Below are 22731 nucleotides of genomic sequence, written 5' to 3'. Positions count from 1 at the left end.
TATGCCCTTTCCAGGCTTATTGTGCTTGCACTACTGTACCTTTTAAGGCTGATGTTACATAGGACAGCCTACAAAAAGATGAAGGGAACAATGCTTTTGCTTTCTCAAAGCAGCTTGCAGTGCTGTGGATTTTTCCACAAGAAATCAGTGTAGGAAAATGTTATCTGTGAAGAAATCAGTGTGCCTCTTGTCTTGTTAGTGAGCAGCATTATAGTATTAGTGACCGGCTTTTCGGCATCAGTCTGTTTTCTCAGTGCCTTGACTTCTGTTTAACACTGGGTTATTTTTTTTAACTGAATTTTGATGCATTAGTATGGCCAGATGTAATGCAGTTGGGAGCAGTTTTGCACATGGAGAAGACGAGATGAGGAATGAATGATTTTTTTTCTGGCTGCCTGAAAGTTTTCTGACAGAATCTTAACTGAAGGTTTGAGTCTTGCAGAACCATGGATGGCTGGGGACTGGTTTCCTAAAATGTGTTTTATATCCCCATAGTCGAGATTAGTTGAAATAGGCTTAAAGGTTGGTTTTGCTTGTTTGTTTTTGTGGTGTGTAGTTTTTTTACAATATTCCCTTTACTTGAATTTGAAGGCACTTACCCTGTTAGCCTTCAAATTCTGTTATTTTTCTCTTAGTAAGACTGTTGAGGTGGATAGGTCCATGTCTGTGCTTTAATTTTTGTTTAATTAGATAGGCAGTCAGAACATTGGCTATCTCCTAATGTATTTTAAAAAATTGACAGAAGAACAGCAGCAACAAAATACTTGACCATTGTTCTTTGAAAATCTCTTCTCAGAGTGGTTGCATGTTACAGATCAGCTTTAACTTTTGTCTTTGTTCTCTAGTAGTTTAAAAGGGAGTGAAATCTACCCAATTACAAGTTTCTGTAATAATGAGGAAAACTCAACTAAGTACTCTGTGAGTTATTTCCTGTAGTATATAGGGGGCATAGAGCTGGTCAGGTGGCTGGCTTGGCATGGGCTCAATTCTTAAAGAACTGAGAACATTTCACTCTGGAGAAAAGAATGTTGAGTTTTCTGACCAAGTCTTTTTTTGGTAAAAACGGGGAGTGCGTGACCCCTAAAGGTCTTGTGTTCTGCTAACAAGTGACTGCAAATCTTTTATCGATGATAACTTACAGTGCTATCTTTATGTAGGAATCTCAAAGCTATAAAAATACTCTCTTTTCAGAACCAGCATTTAAAAATACATATTTGTGCAAATGAGTGTAACAAGATGATGGTAGTGAATGTAGTCTTTATCCCATCTTACTCATCATGAACATATCATCCTTAGTTACAGTATAACCAATTTGTGCTTTCTTACAGTAGCTTGCAGTGACCCTTTTCATTTTTCACCATGTCTTGCTAACGAAGACAATGTCTTTGTTCATACTTGTTCTTGTAGATACAGTTTCCAAAACAAGAACTCTTCTGTACGTTGTGTTTTTATTTCATAGTTCTGCATCTTCATCTTTCTTCTCCCTCTGTCTGTATACTTTACAAGATTGTTGCCTGAATTCTCAGCTTGTTTTGTAAAAGAGAAATTGCTTGTGCATTAACATTTAGCATGTTAAATTGAATGTGCATGTTCTCTAGCTGATACGTTTCTGTGCACAGAGAATTTAAAAAAATTTTTTTTTTTTTGGTAGGAAGGCTAGACTTTTGGTTAGTCACTAGTCCTTTTGAGGTTTATGTCTCAATTTAGCTATTGCTGCTGACTAAATTCAGTAACTGGAACCTGGTGACCTTCTATTTCTGGTTATTAAAATTGAGAAACGTGTGTGCTGGCTTGACATAGTACATTTTTGCTGGGTGAGACCTTTTCAGGGTTTTTTGTTCCTTGGAGTCCAACCGTAAGTTATAAAGAGTCTTTGGTATCGTTCTCTAGGGAACGCTTGAAGCAAATTACTTCTGCTGTCGTTGCTCACTGGAGATTGATGTTTGTACAAGAACAGGGTCACCCAGAAGATGACTAAGCTACCTCTTGCTCTTTCCAGATGCTGGTAGCCATCTGTGGTGTTTCTGCTGGAAAGATAAAAATTGCTGCTGATGGTGGGATTGTTAATCCAGTGGTTTTCTTCCCAGGTTTAAGATATCCCTCCCGTTGTTCTTGTAATAACACACTAAATAGTGTTTGTTTTTTGAGCTCAGTAGTACATTTGCTGGGGAGAAGGGAGGACAGCTGCAAGATTTCAACAAGCAATCCTCACAATTCTTCCTCCCTGCTGCTTCTGCCAACTTCTGGAGAGATCGAGATTTTTTTTGAGAAACTGGGTGGACTGGGAGCTGTTGCCACTGAGATCAGCAGATGGGGCCAGTGTGTCTTTCTGAAAGGCAGGGTTTCCTTCTCATCTATCTGGCCTTCCCCTTCTTCCTATTCAAGTGTGGTAATCTTAGCCCAAGAAGTTGTCTTTATAATCAGAAATGAGGGTTTTTTAATTGGAGGTTCATCTTCATTCTGAAAGTACATGATTACTGCTTTTATTGTATGAAAGTTTTTTGTTCAATCTGCAAGGATTTATTAAGAAGCAGGAGGGTTTTCAAAGATGACTGCGTCTTGCTCTCCAGCTGCTGGGAAATAACCCCTCAAGTACTGTGCCCATTTGACGCTTTTTTTCCTTCCTTATGAAGGCTGGTTCCTGCATTTCAAATAATGCAGGAAATCTTTTTTTTTTTGGTCTTTGATCACAATGTCTATAGACGTGATTACACTTCTACCTGGTACCAGTACTCCTGCTTTAGTGTAAATGGGATACGGATGTGTGAAGATTTCAGCTAAATGCCTGGAAGTTTGGGGGTTGTGGTGTGTTTTTTTTTTTTTTTTTTATTACTACTCTGTCTCCCTTAAGAGCTTTTAAGTAATCCAGGTTTTATTAAAGGCTTTTGATCCTCAAATATTTTTAGATATAGTCATCTGCCAAAGCTGTAACAAAGCAGTAATTCTGGCTTTTAACTACAGGATCCTGTTGAACAGATTTTGATTACTCAAAGGGTATAAGAGCAGTTAAGAGCTTATTCTAACTTTCAGTGGCTAGTGACTATTTCCAAAAAGGGTAGGAAGGAGCAAAATTACTGTAAGTACCACAAAAGTATTTTTAATACTTTCTCCTGGAACACGCTGGTATTTGTTACATCAGGCTCTGTTTCGAAGTTGCATATGTTTTAAATTAAATATATATAAATAAATGTTGGAAGGACATGTTATCTTTAGTACTTTCTGTTCTGTGGATAAAAAAACTAAGCTTTTTGCTGTACATAATTTAAGCATGTAACTAAAGAGCTCTGAAAGCATTAAAAATGAAAACAAAGCTTGGGTTGAAAATTCTGCTGTAAATGGAAACTACAGGGGAAAAAATGGTGACCTGGCTGCTTACTGTCAGAACTCCAGTACCTTGGGGAAATCTGATTTCCCTTCCCAAAGGGGATATGGCCTGGGACTGTCAGAAGCTCCTGACTTCTTAGAGGATAATCTTAGCTTGTCTGGATTGTGAAAAACAATTCTTTCTATGAATTTTGTGTTCTCACGGAAGATTAGATTTACCAGTGTTGTGGTTAAGAGAGTACAGGATGGGAGCTGTGATCGTACAGCATTAATTAGTCCAATGAAATGCTTCTGAGATAAGCTGAGCAGTTAACGTATACAGGTCTAGATACTGCCCTCATCCCTGCTGCCTTTTGGGAACGCAATTGGCAGATCACAGACAGCTTTTACTGAAGTTCTAAAAGCTACAAAAAGGAACTTTGCTCATATAAATTAAAGGGATGTTCCAGGTACTGCCTGTCCTGTTTTACATATGATTGTTCATGCGGTATTGCCCTGTTTTAGTTGGATGCTCTCACTTTCTTAGTATGAAAAGAAGAAAGGCTATTTTTTTTGTGACAAATTTGCTAATGCCAAGCTTGTTTGTATGTGAGAGTAATGGTGATGAAATTCAGGTGGGTAAGAGATTATGGCTTCCCTACAGTAAAACCACAGGGATAATTTCCACACATGGATTATTTATTTATTTTTGTCACCTTGTTAACAAAGGGTTTTACTGTTTGTGGAATGTGAATAGGCACTTTATGGTCTCTGGAGCTAGTGATTTTTCTTGTGGTACCCCCAATACAGAGGAAAAAAAAAATCTCATAATTGAGTGTGCAGTCCCATCAGTGGAACTGCAGGAGGCAGTGCAGTGAGCGTGTGTGCTGTTTTGTTTTCCCAGAGTAAACCAGCGTAGGTTTAAATCAAGAGACTGTAGATGATGAGAACTGAAGTTAGATACTCACATTGATTTAGCTTTTATTTATTTCCCTTTTTCTGTAGGATACAGTTTTGCAATAGTCATTGTTTATCACGGAATGGGAGGCGAAGATTTCTTATAAATTTATAAGATATTGCTTGCATAAATAAAACAATAGTATTTATGACCTCTTATAGCACAGTTACCTAGAATAATACAGACAGTAATCCTATGATATGGACGTGGCTGCCATTCCACTATACATAGCTTACTTGTTCTTCTGTTTTATCAACTTCATTTTCTGTGAGCAGCAACGTGTCCAGCAGAATGGCTGATGATGCTTGGATAGGTGAATTCCTCAGCCTCATTGGGCTCTGGTACATTATGGGGTTAATCCCGTTTCTCATCCCGTGCATAACAAAGAGCTTGGAATTTTCTGTCACAGAATTCCTGAAAGAGATCCTGCTGGAACACTTCCGAAGGATCTTGGCAGGCTTTGTGGTCCCATAGTTGCAAGTGATATACCTGCTGAAAGCCTCCCTAAATGTTTTGTTGAAGAGTGTGTAGACAAGAGGGTTCACTCCCGAGGAAATGTATCCTATCCAAACAAATATCTCCATGAGCTTTTGAAAAACTTCCTTGTTGCAGGAGTTGCACAGGACTGAACTTATGTTAGTTATGAAGAACGGGCACCACATCAGCAAGAAAAGAAAAAATACAATCCCGAGAACTTTTGATGCCCTTTGTTCATTGGTTATGGTTTGCATAGACTTCCTCCCAATTGTAGACGTTCTGCAGATGGGCATATCGTTGGACAAAGTCTTGTCCTTTCTGGAGCCGTTTAGCATGGCCACCTTTTCTGGTGAGTAGGAAGGTGTTGTGTCACGCTGAAAAACCGTGGACACCGTTGACCAAGTCAAACGTTGAGGTGGCTTGTTGATCAAGTAGGCCTTCTTGCGTAGCACTTGGATTGTCAGAAAATAAGTGACTATCATGATAGCTAGGGGAATAAAGAACGCAGCCACTGATCCGTATAGAATAAAGTCATGAAAACGATCAGGCGTCAGAAGACACGTGATGTTTGTAGAGTTGCCATTTCCATCTTCAATGCCTCTGATAGGGACTGGGATAGCAATACCTAGAGGAGAAAAAACAAATATTTCAGTATATGGTGGTTGCTTGCCTTCTCCTTTCTTGGGTCTGAAGCCTCAGGGTCTCTAAAGAATTCCTGAACTCGGGAGTAGGCACAAGGGTTACAGAGAAAACATGAGTTGAGGGCCTCACGTGGGTAATTGGGAAAATAGTACTTTGTGAGACTTGGCAAGCTCAGCTTTAACAGAATGCCCTTTTAACGAGATTGGGACTAACCCTTAGAGGTTGAGGAAGCAGTATGAGGTTGCCAACTTCTCAAGTGTAAAACACATGAATTGCTTTGACTCTAGTCAGCGCAATTAGTATGGCTTTTCCTCCCTTGAAATGAGTTTCCCTAATGCTCTTCACCTCCTTCCCTCTCCCTCTGCCCCCCTTTTTTTGAGGTAACCATTGTACTTCTTGAAGGCTGGTTCTGTAAATACTTAAAACTTGTCTTTCCCTCTTATCTTAATGACATCAAGTGATTGAATACAGCTGATTTTTTCACCCTGCTTGACTGTGGTATATACAAGTAGTTAAATAGATGCCAGAATTATGCAGTGTGTGTATTTGAGATGGATTTGTTGTTTAAAGTCTCTTGGATATTTAAGAGTGTTTAAATGAGGCTAGCTAGCGAGCTCTGTAATTCACTGCTCATTTAAAAAAATTTAAAAAAATGTTAGCAGTCTTGTCTTTTAAATGATTTTTTTTATAACCACTAAATTACAGTCAGCACTTCATTTGCCAGCAGTCTGACATTACAATGAAAACAACAGGTTCCTTGCTGTCTGGTAGACGTTATTTGTGCTATGTTTCCTGATACCACTTAAAAATGTAGGTATTTACTGCAGTCCTCTGCTGCTCTGCTTACCAAGGTTGGTCGGGGGCAGCAAGCAGTGAAATGGTTTCCCCTTCAACCACTTGACCCCTTTCTTAAGTGGAGGCACACCTTCAGATAGAGCAAATGCTTAAAACAAGGGTTGAATGAAATTAACCTTTGATTTGGAGAAATTTGGCTCAGCTGCAGGGTACTTTCATGTTAGATAAAAAGCAATGAAAAGTACAGCACTGATTAATAACAATACATCGGGTATTAAAAGGTCAGCTTGTAAGTGTGTTGTCTCATTAACAGTTTCCTTTTTTGTGATAAAATAGAAATATGTCTTTTCTCCTGTCATCGTCATAGCTCTTCCAGAATTTTGTTCAAGTTGAAATTTCTGGGTTTAGGCACGTATGTCTAAGTCAAGAAGATGGATGTACCTATTCTTGTATGCGTCATTGGCCTTAAGTAATCTGGAATAATTTTGTTCTTCCTCTTGCATACAGAGCACAACAGCACTATGCTTGTGGCTGCCTGCTATGCATTTTAGTTACTTGAATTCAATGTTTTCACCTCCCAGCTCATTGAAAAGACTTTTGTAAGCATTGAAAGCAAGCGATGTGCTACATACACAACAAAGAGAAGCTAATATCATAAGTGTTTATACATTTGCATCCTTTATATCAACAGTTTGTTTTGGTGGTTTTTGTTTTGTTTTGTTTTGTTTTTTTGGCTTAAAGGTAGTAGCCTTTCTGTATGATACATTGCCAGTGCATCTCAGTTTTCAGTGTGAATGTTGCCAGCTGCTCACTTATCTTTTATTCTTGGTGCAAGTAATTAACCTTTTCAAAATTTGTTTCATGAGATGATTGTAAGTAAGGCACTGGTTTTTAACAGCATATACTCAAGGCTTAAAATTATGCTTGGGACAGAATACTAGATTGTTTCCACAGAAACATGAGATCTTGCTTTCCCAGGAGACATACTAGCCATGCAGATGTTGTCTTCTGACTTTTGGGACCATAAAGAAGTGTGATGATTAGGCCTGCTCAGTCCTTGACCTTTCTAGTAAGCTTGATAAGGAGCAGCTATCCAGGCAGGTTTTTGATGTAGCCACACATGATCCAAGTGGTGGACTTAGACCAGCCCAGGTGTTATGGTCTGCAAACCATATAGTACTTCGTCAAATTTGTCTTTGTGCCCAGCTTACACCTATTTTTTTGGACATGAGAAGCTTCTGTATTGCTTTTCCAGTTTCCAAGCCTCACATACCTATTGAAATGAGCCAAACGATGATGATTTTGATGATTGTTGTAGCCCATGAGTTGTACTGGCTAGCCTGGATTGGCTTTTTAATCGCAATATAGCGGTCTAGTGAGATGGCACAGAGGTGCATGATGGAAGCTGTGGAAAAGAGGACATCAAGGAACAGCCAGATAGGACACAAGGCAGCTGGAAGAGGCCAGGCATTATCTGAAAGAGAACAGAAAACTCATTAGAATCTTTTCTTGAGAGAGTGTTTTTGGTGTGTAGTGTTTTTTTTTTTTCCCTCCTTGGTATCAGTACCCTTGAAGTCCATAATTCTGCAGAAACATTTTAAATGACTTTTTTCAGCTATGTATTTCTGTTAATCCTTTGATTCAAGATTGTATTAAATGCAGGAGGTAGTAGGTCATAATCAATGTATTAGTCATTGCAGAACCATGTTTGGATCTTGAAATTAGTGGTAATCTTGAAAGCCTAGTTGTGCAGAAACTAGAAAGAAGCAGGACTCTTCTGACTAGAGATTTTATAAACATCGAGGTGCTTTCTTGTACTTTTTTTTTCCAAGAAGGCTGATACGAATTTTTAATATTTAATCCTGTTCTGACAGCAGTTACCTGTCTCTCATATTAGTCTTCATAGCAAATGTATGGTCTGTCAACTGCATTGGGTCCAAGCTAAAAGTTTTGTAATGTTCAGGTTGCAAAAGGCTGGTATTCTGATGGTATTGACTGATTTGCTTAAATTCTCCCTCCTTATAAAACTCAGCTGTGCTTGATCAGTAGGTTCATTAAAAGTACTGTCAGAGAACTTGGTTCTTTGTTGAATAATGACTAAGGAAAAAAAAAAGATATTTGTGACAAATGAAATTTGGTTTTAATCTCCTTATTCTGAATGTTGGGATGTTGTAGTGCTTGATCCTGTCAGTGTGGTGACGGTGCAGCAGTTTGACATTAAAACATTTTTTCATAATGTGACTGGTAGATGGAAACAGCGTGTTGCTACCTTGGCTCGAGTAATAAGCCCCAGAAAACAGAAAATGGTATAAAGACAGTATGTACTTTTCTGCATTGCTGCCCATGTTTGGAAACCTTTCCTGTTAGATAGAGAACGGGTCAATGAAGCGTTACGCTGGATGTCACCCATCCCCAAAGCAGGGCACCTCCAGGTGAGGATGGTGTAGAAAATGAGGCAAAAAGGAAGAGTGATGGTCTAGTTTCAAATCAGTAACCATTGAATTTTAATGTCTAGCTGCGTATTTCCAACAGTAGATATTTTAATTGAAATATGCTTCCAAAATGTCATAAAGTTATAAGAAAATCATAATTAGTTTATTTTGAAATAGTTGTTCATGTTCATGATTTCTATCTACACTTTTAACTGGCAGTGAAGTGCATTACCCTTCTGAACAAGATAAAGGAAATCAAAATGTTTTGTGGTTCATGCAACCAGAAAGCAAGCCAGAATAAAAAAGAAAAACAGTTAAATAATTGATTTGATGGGTTTTAAATGTTCTTGCTCACTGCAGAAAAGTAGAACTATTTGTTGGCTTACATGATGAGTGATTAGTTGAGATAAAATATGAATAATGGAAAGCGTATTCTACATCTTGAAGGACACACGGATAACACTGCTAGATTTCAAATGAGGAGCTAACACTTCTGTTCAGAGTGCTTACGTGCTGCTCCCTGGTTTATAACTGCTTTGCTTTCTGGAGAATTGCAGCATAAAAAAAACTCTTTCCATTTGCAGTTAATTTGCCTTTTGCAAAAGAAATCCCTCAAATACCTCACAACAGAAAGTGTTTTTAAGTATAGATGTATTGAAACAGCTACCTGACACAGAGCAACTTTGAGTTGTAGGGCGTTAGTTGGGAAGTATAACTGAAGAGAGAAAGCTTTTTCCTTTTTTTTCTTTTGAACTGCATGCAGAATGCAGTAAGGTTCTGCATTCGTGGCTATAGCATTGTGTACTGTTATATTTGTGTGTATGAGGTGATCTTATCCATACAAAATCAGAGTAGGCAGTAAATGCAGTAGGTAATGAGTTGATGAATATGGTTATTAATTAAACATATATTTATAGTGAAACTCTGATACCTGTAAGTCTTGAAGAATCACCTAGTCGTCTGGGATTCATATTTTACTTTGTTTCATTGTACACGTTTGAAGCTCTGTGCCTAGCCCTGAACATACTGTTCCAGGCTATGATTTTGTGCTTTCCTCATGTATATTGTTTGTCTGTTCTGTTAGTTCGGGAGTAGGGAAGAAGCAGAACATTAGTTTCACCTCGAAGGCATGTCTGACCCTAAAGAACAAACAAGCGGTCGTGTTTTTCCACTTTATAATTTAGGCTGAAGGTAAAATGGGTGAGTCCTGTCAGAGCAGTCCATACGGAGTTGCTAACAGGTCGTGCTTAGTTTGGATTGTTTGAAGTTCGGATTCTCCTATTACAGATCCACACTTCTAGAGGAAAAAAACAAAGCATTAAATGGTTTACTCTGCTGGGATTCTCCACCTTCTTTTTTTTTTCGTGTGGAATTGAAATGAGGATTTTAACAACTAGTGGATTCGATTTATTTATTTATTCAAATGCCTGTGTTAGCTGACAAATGTGCTGGCTTGAAAACCTGTTTGCTTTCTCTAGCTGTTGGGTGCTATAAGATAAAAAGATAGTCCTTACAATCCTGGTCTCAGACCCTAAATGCAGCAGTGCCACTGTTGTGCGTTATTTTCCTTATTTCTAGTTGATACAAGATCAAATACGTATTTTAAGGTTTCTCTTGCACCTTAAGAGAAGTAAGATGAGCTTTTAACACAACTGTCTGCTCTTGTTTAATAGAATCTTTATTTCCAGAAAGATTTATTGATAGGAAATACCTTGGAAATGTGTAATCCTCAAAACAAAGTACAGTATAGAAGAGCTGCTCTTGCTGTAAGCCAAAAGCTTTTTTTGAAGGCTTGGGAGAAAGCACCTATTGTGTGCATGCATAGGCATGATTGAGAGATCTTTAAACAGACTTGGAAATTGTTCTTTTGCTATAGGGGCTCCTGAAATGTGTTGCTTGTAAGTGATTTTGTTACAGGAGTCATTTTGTTGCTGTTAGAAAACAATGTTTTCACCAAGAAGGAAATCTGATGCTTTAATCGCCAACTGAGCTAAGCCTAGGCTTTAATCTTCAATTTGATGTGTGCGTGTTTGTGGTCTGTGTGTTTGTTGTTCACCCTCGTGGCAGCATTCGGCTTTGGGGACTTCTAGGCCTGGGGTTTCTGGGCTGCTGCCTTGCTTTCGCACTCCCATGGCTGCTTGCCTTTATTTCTCCGCTCCAATTGTAGTGTCAGCAGTGGTTTTTCACTGTTGTGCCATTTTTTGACTTTAACCTAGGTATTCTTTTTATAAAGTTGCTTTGTTGGAAATAAACCCTGGTTTTATTATTTATTTTTAGATTTGAGATATTGGGAAGTAGCCATCAATGAAATAAGTCCTTGTTACCACAAGGAAGAAGGAAAGGTTTGCCGTGGTTCAAAATCAATAACGGGGAAAGATGGTCAGAAACCTTTTGACAGGTCTCAAAAATTAGGGTTGGCAGCCTAGGACACACAGCTTTACCTTCTGATTTTTAAGTGGATGTACGTGCGAATCGAGAATACAAGTTAAAAGGTGGCACATACCCTGTCTGCAAGTAAACCACTGCCTATGAAGGCATGGACAACAGACTTTTTCCTGCTGCAGGCTTTGTAAATTAGAGGCTCCTTCTTAAGAATTTGCTAATTTCGCCATCTGATAAATAGCAACGTTTTTGTTTTGCTTTGGTATTTCTTTGGTAGTTCTGTGTGTTTATAAATTTTGGTAACTTCTGAAAGCTAGATTTCAGAGAATGCAATTATTTCCTAACACGCCTGCCTTTTTGTGGAAGAAATGAGAAGAATTTAGTAACCAATAAAAACAATGAACTGTTTGTATATTCTGCAACTCGTATTCTTAAATCAAAATCGCAGTGTATATTCAGACTGGAGAACGTCTTAGTCACTGCTGGGAAGAAGAAATCTGCTGCTCATGGTATTATACCTGTGAGTTGATTTCAGATTTTTTTTTTTTTTTTTTGAAAGAGCAGCTGCTTATCACAGTGACAGCCTATTTCTGAAGGTTTTCCTTTAAGTCTATCGTCAGGGCATGAAGCCAATAGCTGTAGTAGATTTTGAATTTGAACATTGTGACATTATTTTTTTTCCAAAATCATTTAACGTGACCGCATTTTAGTTCACACCTTTTTCCTCAAATATTTTCCACATAATTAAATATCAGTCTCATCTGAAGCATAATATTTGTATTCCGTATCTAAAAACTGCACACAGCTATTTCATTATAACAGAAACATTCCTGTGTGAAAGTGCCAGGAGGCCAGACTTAATTGGCTTTCTGACTATCAATTATTATTCTATGTTCAAGCAGTTATCTGGATAATGTAGCTTCAAGATTTAGACTTGTTCTGTACTCAGAAGTATGTTCTTGCTTCATTCCAGTAACTCCTTATGCTTTGCTCATGCTTTGGGCTTCTGTAAACACCTCAGCATCTTCTGCCAGTTGGTAAAGAGGCAAAGCAGCTTTTCTGGTTGGGAGCCAGAGAGAAATGCAAGATAGCAGTGGCTGAAACTGAAACGTGAAGGGCTGGTCACAATCTCATTTAGTTAATTGTCACTAATTTTACTGCTTTCTGGTATATTTCCTGCACTGTGAAAGATGCTTTTGTTTGTAAGATTCCTAGCATGCTTTAAACTGTTGTAACCAGGGTTTTGCACTGGATTAATTGAGAGATTAAGGAGCAATAGTCTCTTTATAAAGTTAAAACGAAAGGGAGTTACTAGTTGAGCAAAATTTAAAAAGAAAAGAAAGAAACCACCCACACCTTCACAAAGCCCAGAACCTGCCCTCTCTTTTTATTGGTTGCTAGTCAAATACTGGTGCTTTTTATCTTAATTAATAATTTTATTGTTTCTTCTCATTAGTGCAGTCTTTGGCAGGAGCTAAGCACTTACAGTATCTGTGTGGACATTTATACAGAAGTTTTTCACCTGTACGCGTGCACATGTGCGCATACATTACATCCTTTTTTTTTTGTAGGCAATGGTATTTTTTCAAGGTAGAAATCACAGTTCTGGTTATATACATTCATTTATCTTTATAGAAACTGTTGCTTGAAATTAAAAAAAAAAAAAACACCTGCCTATTTTATGATATCAACCCTGAATTCTTCCCCCCAATTCATAGCCTGTTAAGGGTGAAACAGTCTGTAATATACAGAAATTCAGTGTCCTTTAATGAATAAACACATTTGTTAATAAAGTGTTACCAGTCTTCTGCAGCAAAGCTACTGATGCACTTTCTGAAATAAAGTTTATAGTTGTTTGCTTGTTGCTTAGGCAACTTTTAGAGATATAGCAAAGGAAACATGAACTCCTGCAGCCTTTTGTTATCTAGAGCCCGGTGGTATCTGTATCTTAAAGATAATTCTGTAAATCCTTAAACTTTTTGAAAAAACGATATCAGATTGCATTTTAAATTGTCAAAACAATATCAGGTTGCATTTTAAATTGTCTATTCTAGTGTCATACAGGTGGGAAAAAATATTCTTAAAGAAACTTCAGGAGTAAAAAAAAAAAAAAAGACTTTTCCATGCAGCTGTTTCTGATTGGGTGTCAAAAGTGGTATTTGAAATAAAGCTGGGCATGAGAAAATATGAAAAAGTCATTCTTCTTCTGTAATGACTAAGTAGAAAGAAAATGTCACACCCGATGTATAATCATATAAAATATAAGTATTTTATTCCCTGTGAACCAGACTGAATGGTGAATCTGAGTCTTGAAGATCAGGTGCATGGATGCATTGAGGCTGCTGTGGCTTGACAGATGAATTAATTCTATGGGACACTTTACAAACCATTTTTCCTAGGGCAGGAGAAAATCACTTTCCCTGAAACTGAGACTGGTAAAACTTGACATTGATGCTTCCAGGAACCATCTCTGACTGCTCACGGAGTATGGAATTGATATCAAGATAAAACGAGGTGGCTCTTAATCCCAGAGAGTTAAAAACTGTTCAGTTTAGTTATTTTACCCAGATCACTTAGTGTCAGATTTCTAAGAGGAGACTGACTGCAACTAGTGTAATACCCAGTAGAACAGATCTCAACGTTGTGCTGAAGTTATTAAAAACGATGATCGACTGCACAAATGTTCCCATGTCCCTGTCTGATTTAGTTCTAAGTTTCAGGTGCTTTTTGGATGGTTTATTACAAATCAAAGAACATAGTGGGTATACTTCCCATAAAGACATTAGACTATATTACAGTTAGAGGAAGGAAAGATTTTGGAGCCCTTATCCGAGTGATTTTTAAAACCCTAATAGTGGAAAGCAAACAAATTTTCTGTTTAAATTAGACTTCCAAGTTTGTGCCCAGGATGCTTGCCTGATGAAACAAACGCACTGTACTTACCAAACAATATTATGAGAAGGGCAATCGGCATCACAAACAGTCCCACGAGCAAATCTGCCACTGCCAAGGATGTTAAAAAGTAGTTGGTAGCATATTGCAACTTTTTCTCCAGAGACACGGCCAGGATAACGAGAATGTTCCCCCCGATGGTGGGGATGATCACCAGCAGGAACAGCAAAGCTGCCCAACGCACTTTGTTCCCTTGCTCATCATTGGGGTAGTTCTCTTTGGGTTCTCCTGTTACTGAGAGGGGTGACAAAGATCCGTTGTCAGCTCCAGACCCGTTCAAGAAATGTAAAGGATGGGACATGTTTGTTTCCAGCAGAATATATTCAGGAGCCGTATTTTGGGCAGAAATTGCGTACGGTGTAAGACTTCAGTGCGCCTCTCTGGTCCAGGATGGTCCTGAAGAAAGGCCAGCATGGTCAGTATGGTGAACTGGTCATCTGCTATTTTGAGCCACAGTAACCATGTCAGAGCTGGTATCCAAATTTTTTTTTTTTATCCTGTGCGTTGCTGAGCGCAGTTAGTTCTTAAAAATGAAAGTCTTGTCTTGTGTCCATCTCTGCCCGCTCAGGTTCGGTGGTCCCCTCTCCCCTTTAGAGTGAGGTTCGGCTTTCAGACGATCACACGAGAGAATTCAATAGCTGAGAAAAGTAAGCAGTGCATTAGCTCCAGTCTTTTACTGCTGTAGGGGAAAAAAAAAAAAGTGATAAGATGAATTTGGATGCCAAACGGTTCTCTCTAGCTATAGAGTACGTAGATTTGCTCTTTCTAAGTACAAACTGATGCAAAGACAGATGCTCGCGTTGTGTGTATGCAACTCCTCCTCTCCCCAGTGTCTAGTCTCCAGCAGCGTGTGCGTAGGCAGACGGCAGTTCCCATATTTCCCCTTATTAAGAATCCTATTTCTCCACAGAGGGTCACCCCAAAAATATCTTCAGAAATGATGTATGAGGCTTCGGTTTTAATGTCTACGGTTCCTAATTTATCAGGTGAGGGTCAGGAAGCTGTAGACAATAAAACACTGGTGACAGTCTCAAGGGGACAGTAAAGATTTATGGAACTGAGACATCTAAATTTACCCATTACTTGAAGGGGGAGTGAGTAAACCTCCTTTTGTTTTTGTAATCTGAGCAGGGCTTTTATTAAGCACAGCCTTTTCTCTCTCTCTCTCTCTCTCTCAACTCTGCTGAAGACTTAACGCTTACATTTCCCTGTTCAAGCAGACTCTAAGCCAGTTGTCATGTCGATAAGCTGAACACACTCGGGTACTGGCAAGACTTGATGTGCTGTAATTTTCAGGTGAAGAAAGCCTTACCTTTTTCTCTTGGATTTGAGTAGAGTTCACTTTATATCCAGGACGATCCTTTGTAAATTGTTCTTCTTTTTCATCATGTGATGGATTTTAAGATACTTTTTACTGTTTTCTAGAAAGCAAGTTGTTCATTTGTTTTTGTTTCTTGTTCTTTTCTGAACTGTCTCTCTTTGCCTGTTTTTGTTTAGCACTTATGTTTCTTTTCACACCGAGATTAAGAATTTCTTTTTTGGGAAAACTATCTTCCTGATCCAGGTATTTTCTCCAGCTCTTGAATGGAGGAAAAAAAGTGTTCTTGCTGCATTTAAGAAAGATAAAAGTAAGATTCTTTTTTTTCTGCCCTTCCATTCTTTTGATGATTTTATTTAAGTAGTTAGCACAGTCTCAGTGCGATTTTCTTTGTTCGTTAGGAAAACTTGCAGTCCGCTGCTACTGCTGTTTGCTGATTGATTCATTCCGGTGGATCCAGCTCCGTGCCTGAAAGCAGGGAAATAAATGAGTGGGGGCTCAGCTGGAAAAAAGCCAGAGAGGGTTAATTGATTGAGCGCTCCAGTACTCTAATGTATGCTCCTTGTAGCTCTATCAGGATGTGCAGACCCTGCAAAGAACCCTTCCTGCTGGACTATTGGAACTACACGCAGGATAGCGTGTGTGCATACGCGCGCTCGCGCTCAGCTCTCTCTGCTTGGAAGCAGTTAACCCTAAAAAGTTCTACCACCATGTAAACACTCCAATGAGCACAGTTTTAAGTGTGTGGGCTGTGATTTTCAATCTTTCTACATGCAGCTGCTTCTTATTACTGCGAATGTTCTCTTTTGTTACCTTCCAACTTTCAGTCAGATGTGTGTGTAGTCTCTAACTTCATGCATTTCTGCATAAAAATGGAAATAAAGTTCACTTCCAAGGACATTATCTGGACAGTTGTGTAAGAGTCATTGAGTTTAAGGCCAGAAAAGACCGTGAGATCACGGTCTGGCCTCTGGTATATTACTGGGCGTTACAGTCCCTGAGTTGTTCAGTGCTCTCACCGGGCTCAACCTGGGATTTGGATCGTGGAGGAACTACAAATCAATTCATATTTGTTTAGAAAGCAAACAAAAACTTCTTTTGAATACAGCTACTTTGGGGCCAAAGAGAGAAAGCTGCTGTCAGAAATGAACAGAAGTATTTAACTTTTTCAGATAGCGCTGTAGAATTTCCAGAGAAGTAGTTATAACTTGTTCCTTTTTTTTTTTTTTTTTAACTTGTTAATGGAAACTTTTGGTAAGATTTCACGATGTCTTCATTTTCAATTGACTTTTGACATCTTTATTCTTCAGAAAGTCCTATCTTAGGAAATAAAGATGAATCCAGCTATGGTAATTGTTTCCTTATGTGACCACCTCCCCATTGTCACCTCTGACAGCACTGACAGAGCACATGCAAGGGAGTGAATACATACAAATGCAGGAATGGGGATGGAGCAATACTGTATTGGACTAAGAAGCTTTTGGATTCCATTTTCCTTAATCTCAACTTTATCTAATCAGCTTCTGTACTATTTTATAAAATTTGAAGGCTCTCCTAGCATTAATTTAACTGGAATGAAATCTTTACCAAATTTTCTTTTGGATTAAACACGGCCAGTTTTCACTCCTTCTGATTGTGCAGATGAAGCTTGTTTTCCTTCATCATTAACACCAGAGCTATTTTTGTCCGTGTTGAGAAGCGGCTGGAACTATTGCCACTTTCTGGTGACAGAAATATTGGCAGGATGGTCTAAATAATGAATGTGCGGGGGGAAAAAAAAGTTCCAGAGTAAAACCACTGAAGTATAGTAAAAGATAGATTAATCCTTTAACTTCAGTGGTCTACTTATGGGTATATGGCATGTGCTGATCTTCACATCACCTCTCCAAATTTAAAGAACAGAGTTAAAAGCTCTGGGGGTTTAAATACAGACAATGCATCTATCAGAAACCAGCTCATCATGAGCATCGTGTACTGATGTAAGCCTGTGCTGGCTCTGAAGCGTTATCTATAAAGTGGTTTGTTGTTTTTTTTCTTCTCAAATTTTGTCTTTCACAGTGCAGTAGCACTATCCTTCAATCACTTCAATGTGGGGGAAGTATCAGAGTTAGAAATGCAATTTTGTCAGCTTGAGTTCTGCATTATAAATTTCCTTCACAGATCTTAACCACATCTGAGAAACATCTCTGTAGGTTGCTGCATTAAAGAGTTGTTTTCGTCAAAGTGAAAATCAAGCGTTCCCACTTCTCTGGAATGCCTCATTGGATTTTATAATGTAATTTATATGATGAAAACATCTCTTTAGCTGCTAAAACGGCTAAATTAAACAAATTGGGAGGGGGGAGGCACTTAGAAGCACCACCTGAAGGCTGTACTATTGCTTGCAGACCGGTGTGATGAAAGCTGTATGAAAGCATTCGTATCTAATTGAAAGGGGAAGGATTTGTTAATACAGATGAAAACAATTTTCTTAGGACCTCTCAGAGGACGAGAGTTTGGTTATGTGTTGGCTCGTACAGCACGTCAGCTTGCTTTGTGTGCTGCTTCGTTTCAGATGGTGAGAGCTTATCTGCCTTTTGTGATGTTTTTTTGAACCTTCCCAGGCTTGAATAATTTCTGAGAAACGTACACGCCTGTGTATCTGTGACAGATCTCAAGCACACAGTGAAGACAGCTTGGCTACTCACTAGGCCTTTTCTGTAGGCCGCTGTCCTGCCTCGCACCCGGCCCCTTTCCTGTATTAAAACCTAGGCCTTGCTAAGACGGTCTACAGTAATCTGAGTGTTTGAAGTGTGCACAGATCCCCCTGCTGTTATTTCTGTATTCACATTGCCCATGCTATTGCATTGTAATGGGCCAATATCTACGTTAGACGTGAGCTGTCGCTGGTGACAGAGCTGTTTGGGAGGTGCGTAGCCCTCCAGTTTGAAGCTGTGGCTGTCTGCAGCTCTCAGCCTGGTCCTCCTGGTGGTGGGAGGCCTCCTGGAAGTTCTCATCCATCAGCAGGTCTTGGGTGTGCGACTGGGAGGCACTGCAGAGAAAGACATGGAGGAGAACCAGCCTGGGTCGTGTGAAATAGCTGCAGGAGATGCCTGCCATGGGAATCGCTTGGATCCTTTTTGTCAAGAGAGAAGGAGAGGATTTGCACCCATGCTTAATGTACACTGAAATACGTCAATTTGTTGCGTTTTTCTCTGCACTTTTTCTGTGTTGTTCCCTATTCATCCATCCTCCATCTGAAATTCATGCAAACTGCAATTAGACGTCTACATTCCTCCCTTATTAACTCATTCACGTATGAAATGAAATATCTATTAAGCTTTTCCTTTTGTCACTGGACAAGAACAGCAATGTGTAGAAATAGTACTGTATCAAATGATTAATTCCTGCCCAATAGTTTAGAAAGTTTATAAATATTTTGAATAACGTGAAATATGACTGGCGAGACTTAATGAGGAATTTAAAAGATATATTTGACATTTGTTCTTTAACATTTCATATTTCACTTAGTTGTAAAGCCCTTAAATATTTAGACTAAAAAATAAATGCATGTTACTGATGCTTCAGACACTTCCATTTTTAGTCTGAATTGCAAGAGCAATCTGATGGCTTATTTTCAGCATTCTGTTTATTTACTTATTGATGCTAGCTTTTATACATAAACATGGTTTCATGTTCAGATATTGCTAAAATAGAAATGGCAATAGTCCTCCACCCTTCAAGATGTGTTAAGTCATAAAATTGCGGATAAATTGCACAAAGGTGTTCGAATGTGATTCTAACTGGGAGGTAATCTAAGAAACTAAGTGCTTCAAAATGTGGCAATCAGAGCTTTTAGCTTGTCTTGTGGTATGGGTATTTGCTTCTTGGACCAAGAAATAAAATAAAATAAAAAAATTAAACGATCAATGTACCTAAAAGTGTTTCTTAACTTTTAGTGTGCCAGTAAGGCTCTTGTAGGCAAATCGCAAATCTTGTAAAGAATTATGATTCTGCATCTGCACATCTAATTTACGTTTAGAAAAGCTACAAGGTAGAGGTACCTTACAGATTCCAAGTAAAGCTACATTAAAAAAAAAAAAAACAAAAAAGAAAAAAAAAACTACTTCCTTTAGTTTTCAGAAACTCTAGGGCAATTAAAAGCTAACTATCAGCCCTTATATATAATACTTATATATATAAATCTCATGTTTAATTCCCATTTAATTATAACCATAAAGGAGGTGAATATCCCTAGGAAGGAGATCAAAGCTGAGGCTAAAGTTGAGGTCACTGGGCAGTAATTAGGCAGCGCCTGTCTATTTCAGTGAAGATTCAAAATCCTCAATTAAGTAGGATGTTTGTTTCTTGTGGTGGTTTTGAGAGGAACCAGTTGGTGAGTAAAACTAATAAAATGCTAGCTGCTATGTTTTGCTGATAATCTCTCATTGCTGTCGTGGTACATCTTAATTTTTTTAAGGTTTTGTTTATGGCTTCTCAAACAAACCAAACTGAACCTTGGAGCGAGTCCTTCATCTGCAGGCCAAACATCACAACAATAAAACTTATCCTGGCATCGGTTGGAAACAAATCTGTAGCCAGCTACTGTGTAGAAGTCTATAGAGAAAAAAAAAAACAAACTTGTGAAGTTTCTTTGGCTTATTTTATTTCCTGATAACATAAAGGATAAAGTGAGGCAAATTATGATGCTGTTTTTTGGATATGGGCGTGGATTCATTGACATTTGTTTTGATGGCTTACGTAGGAGCAGTTGAGCAATTCTCAAATGAAAATGAAGGAAATAATCAGGCAGTTCTTTTGTTGTTTTGCTGTTGTAGTAAAATGTAATTGCAAAAGCAAACTGCTTGAGCAAAACCAGCCTTGGGAATAAAGGAAGGAACCGGTGCATTAAAGATAATTTGGTTTAAAAATAGACATGGGGCTGTATATCTTAGAAAGATGGGCAGTTTAGAGATGTGCCTCAGCCTTTAATGTAGGAATTTGTGCGATGGAATTACTGGCTTCTGTTACGGGAAGATCAGAATAGAGGACCATGCTATGTTGCCTCACAATATATTAAACATACTCCAGGCTTAGAGTTTTTCTTCTGACTTTTAAGAGGAGGGGAGTCTGCAGATGAAACTTCTCCCCACTAGATTTCTAGATGTTGTTCTGTTTTTTCATGTGTTGTTATCATCTGTTTAATTTGCAGTAACAACTGATGTCCTTACTAACACCAGGAGTATCCAGTTGCTGAGTGTGACCTCTGATAAGTCGCAGTGGAGGTGTCCAGCAGGGAGCTGGAGGGGTGCAGTAGATTTGGGAACCAGCATGGGGTCTGGTCCTGGTGGAGTGGAAGCTTCCTCCAGCAGCAGCAGCACAGCTGCCTCCTGGTTGTGCTGAATGTCAAGTCTGCAGTTTGCATGGCTGCACTCTGAGTGAGGGCTGGAAACCTCAGGCTAGTAGAAGGAGAGCAGGATCACTTTCTAACCATACTCCACAATTGGATTACCGGTTGGAAATAATGCCACAGGAGCAGGATTGCAGGCTGTAACTGCATATGAGAGCGTTTTAAGTTTTTTCCTTTGATCGCTTGACAGAATTGTTTTGAGTTTTATGAATTTTACTGAGTGTGGTTTAGGGTTTATATTGGCTAACCTTGTGGCAACAGTGTGTAAGATTTTGTAAAGCATCTCAGCAACGGAGCGAGCAAACAAATGTTACAGCTGTAACTTCAATGCCAGCAGTGCTCTTGTACATTGAAGTCCTGTTCCTCTGATAAGCATTTTTACAAGGCTCTTCAGATTCCTCTACCTGCTTGTGATTCTGCCTTCTCGTTCTCTAATAAGTGGGAAAGCACTTTTTGAAGGTTGCAGGGTTGAGAGGGCTGTGGGACCGAGGGAAGTGGTGGGGTCCTTTCAATAATTTCAGCTCCCGAAGTGGATTTACAGAAGGCCACCTGTCAGAATGTTTGACTGTTTTATGGGTAGGTATGAGACAAAAGCATTCAAAATAAAGGCTACAAATAATATAAATCTGACTAGGAATTCTGTAATCAGTTGGTGTGCATTCATCTTGATTTTATAAAAAAAAAAAAAAAAAAAAAAGCTATGCTGGTACTTCTGACCCTGCAGACACAAAAATCCATCCAAGTTAATGATTCTATAAAATCCAGCTTTCTGAGCAGGAATTTTATGATTAATGCTTCAAAGTGCATAATTACATCCTTGCCAGAAGATGTTTTTCTCTTCTTTGGCTTACAATCTGCCTGTTCAACATTTGCTGAAGTTAAGCAAACACAAAGGTGTTAAGAGTCTTTGTTCAAGAGCTGAAATCTTCCGTGCAGCTGAATGCTTGCGCTCGTTTATTATAGGATTTGTGCTTCCCAGTCTCCACATCAGCTCATTTTTAGTAAACGTTGTCAGCATTCAAGCTATTATTTGACCAACAGACTGACAGGTAGTTTTAAACGTGCCTTTTAGTTTATAGTCTTCACTTCTGCTGCTTGCCTGTGGGACAGATTTGTTTTGTTTCCCAGCTTTCCTTTGCTTAATGTTCATCATGGCTGAACCATAGAGGCAGCAGAGCTTCCAGCTATTCCCTTCTTCTTGTGTGTGGTGGTGTTTTTTTCTTGTATCCCCCACCCCTGGTGTTTTAGGAAAGACTCATAAAAAAATAGATTGCTGGTGGGTTGAGTAGCTTGTGAAACGTGGGTGCCTTCAGGTCCCTTCTGCAGTGCCTGAAGCAGGGCTGGAGCTTGGGTGGGTGCTGCTTGTCTGCGATAACAGATGAAGAGGGGAGTGTAAGCAGGAGTTTAGGGCTAGTTGTCAGAGGAGACTGGGAAAAGCGTTGAAATGGGGAGAAATAATAGCTAGAGTAGAAATGAGCTGATCTGCGCGGTGCAGAATTGATGTACATGGTTATACGAATTTGTCTTGGGTCCTCAGTCACAAGAAACAAAAGGAATATATTATTGCTTTGAGGTGCCTTTACCTGTTTTCAATGATTCAGGGATGCATTTAAATAAAAACAACGCTGGAGCATACTCTGTAATATCATTCCTACGTCTTGAGTTGGTTGAGCACTTTGATAGATGCCTAATAATACAAGGTGATGATTTATAGTTCCCGTGTACCACAGCTACTGCCTCCTACCTTCATCTTTCATTATGGCAAAGGTGAGAAGAAAAGAGCCAATATCACAAACTGCGAACTGAATGCCAAGAGCCAGGAACACCTTAGTTTTCATTTGTACATTTTGATCTGAAATAGGCTTATAGTCAGAGTAAATGGCTCGCAAGACTGTATTTAGGATTGCAAGTGTGACAGCCACAAAGCTAGTCCAGGCTGCGAGGCAGTGAAATGGAGTAGATAACCGGAAGATATCCACTTTGAAGCCAGCTGTAATTTAATCTCTTGCAATTTATAGTTTCCCATCTTTCCTTTCATGAGCATGTACTTGCCAAATGCATTCTTGCATTGCTCTTGTGTTTG

The 22731-nt window shown here is 38.9% G+C and overlaps 2 protein-coding genes across 4 annotated transcripts in view; one reads left to right on the top strand and one right to left on the bottom strand.

Moving 5' to 3' along the window:
- The window catches only part of PSMD1 (proteasome 26S subunit, non-ATPase 1), a 70356-nt gene that overhangs the window by 21235 nt on the left and 26390 nt on the right, over positions 1-22731 (top strand). The window lies entirely within an intron of this gene.
- HTR2B (5-hydroxytryptamine receptor 2B) lies at positions 4255-15919 on the bottom strand. 3 transcript variants are annotated; one of them, XM_068691612.1, is made up of 4 exons: positions 15254-15919; positions 13933-14620; positions 7449-7649; positions 4255-5363 (listed from the first exon to the last, which is right to left on the bottom strand). In XM_068691612.1, exons 2-4 carry the CDS (start codon positions 14240-14242, stop codon positions 4483-4485), a joined length of 1392 nt encoding a protein of 463 aa, XP_068547713.1. In that variant the 5' UTR covers positions 14243-14620; positions 15254-15919; the 3' UTR covers positions 4255-4482. The 3 variants fall into 3 exon arrangements, with proteins under 3 accessions (XP_068547713.1, XP_068547714.1, XP_068547712.1); XM_068691613.1 differs by having other exon boundaries at positions 13933-14579; XM_068691611.1 differs by lacking the exon at positions 15254-15919 and having other exon boundaries at positions 13933-15011.

The sequence above is a fragment of the Anas acuta genome, chromosome 9, assembly GCF_963932015.1.
Source record: "Anas acuta chromosome 9, bAnaAcu1.1, whole genome shotgun sequence".
NCBI classification, from domain to species: Eukaryota; Metazoa; Chordata; class Aves; order Anseriformes; family Anatidae; genus Anas; species Anas acuta.
Note: the sequence above shows the minus strand (reverse complement) of the source record. Positions and strands in the feature narration are given on the sequence as shown.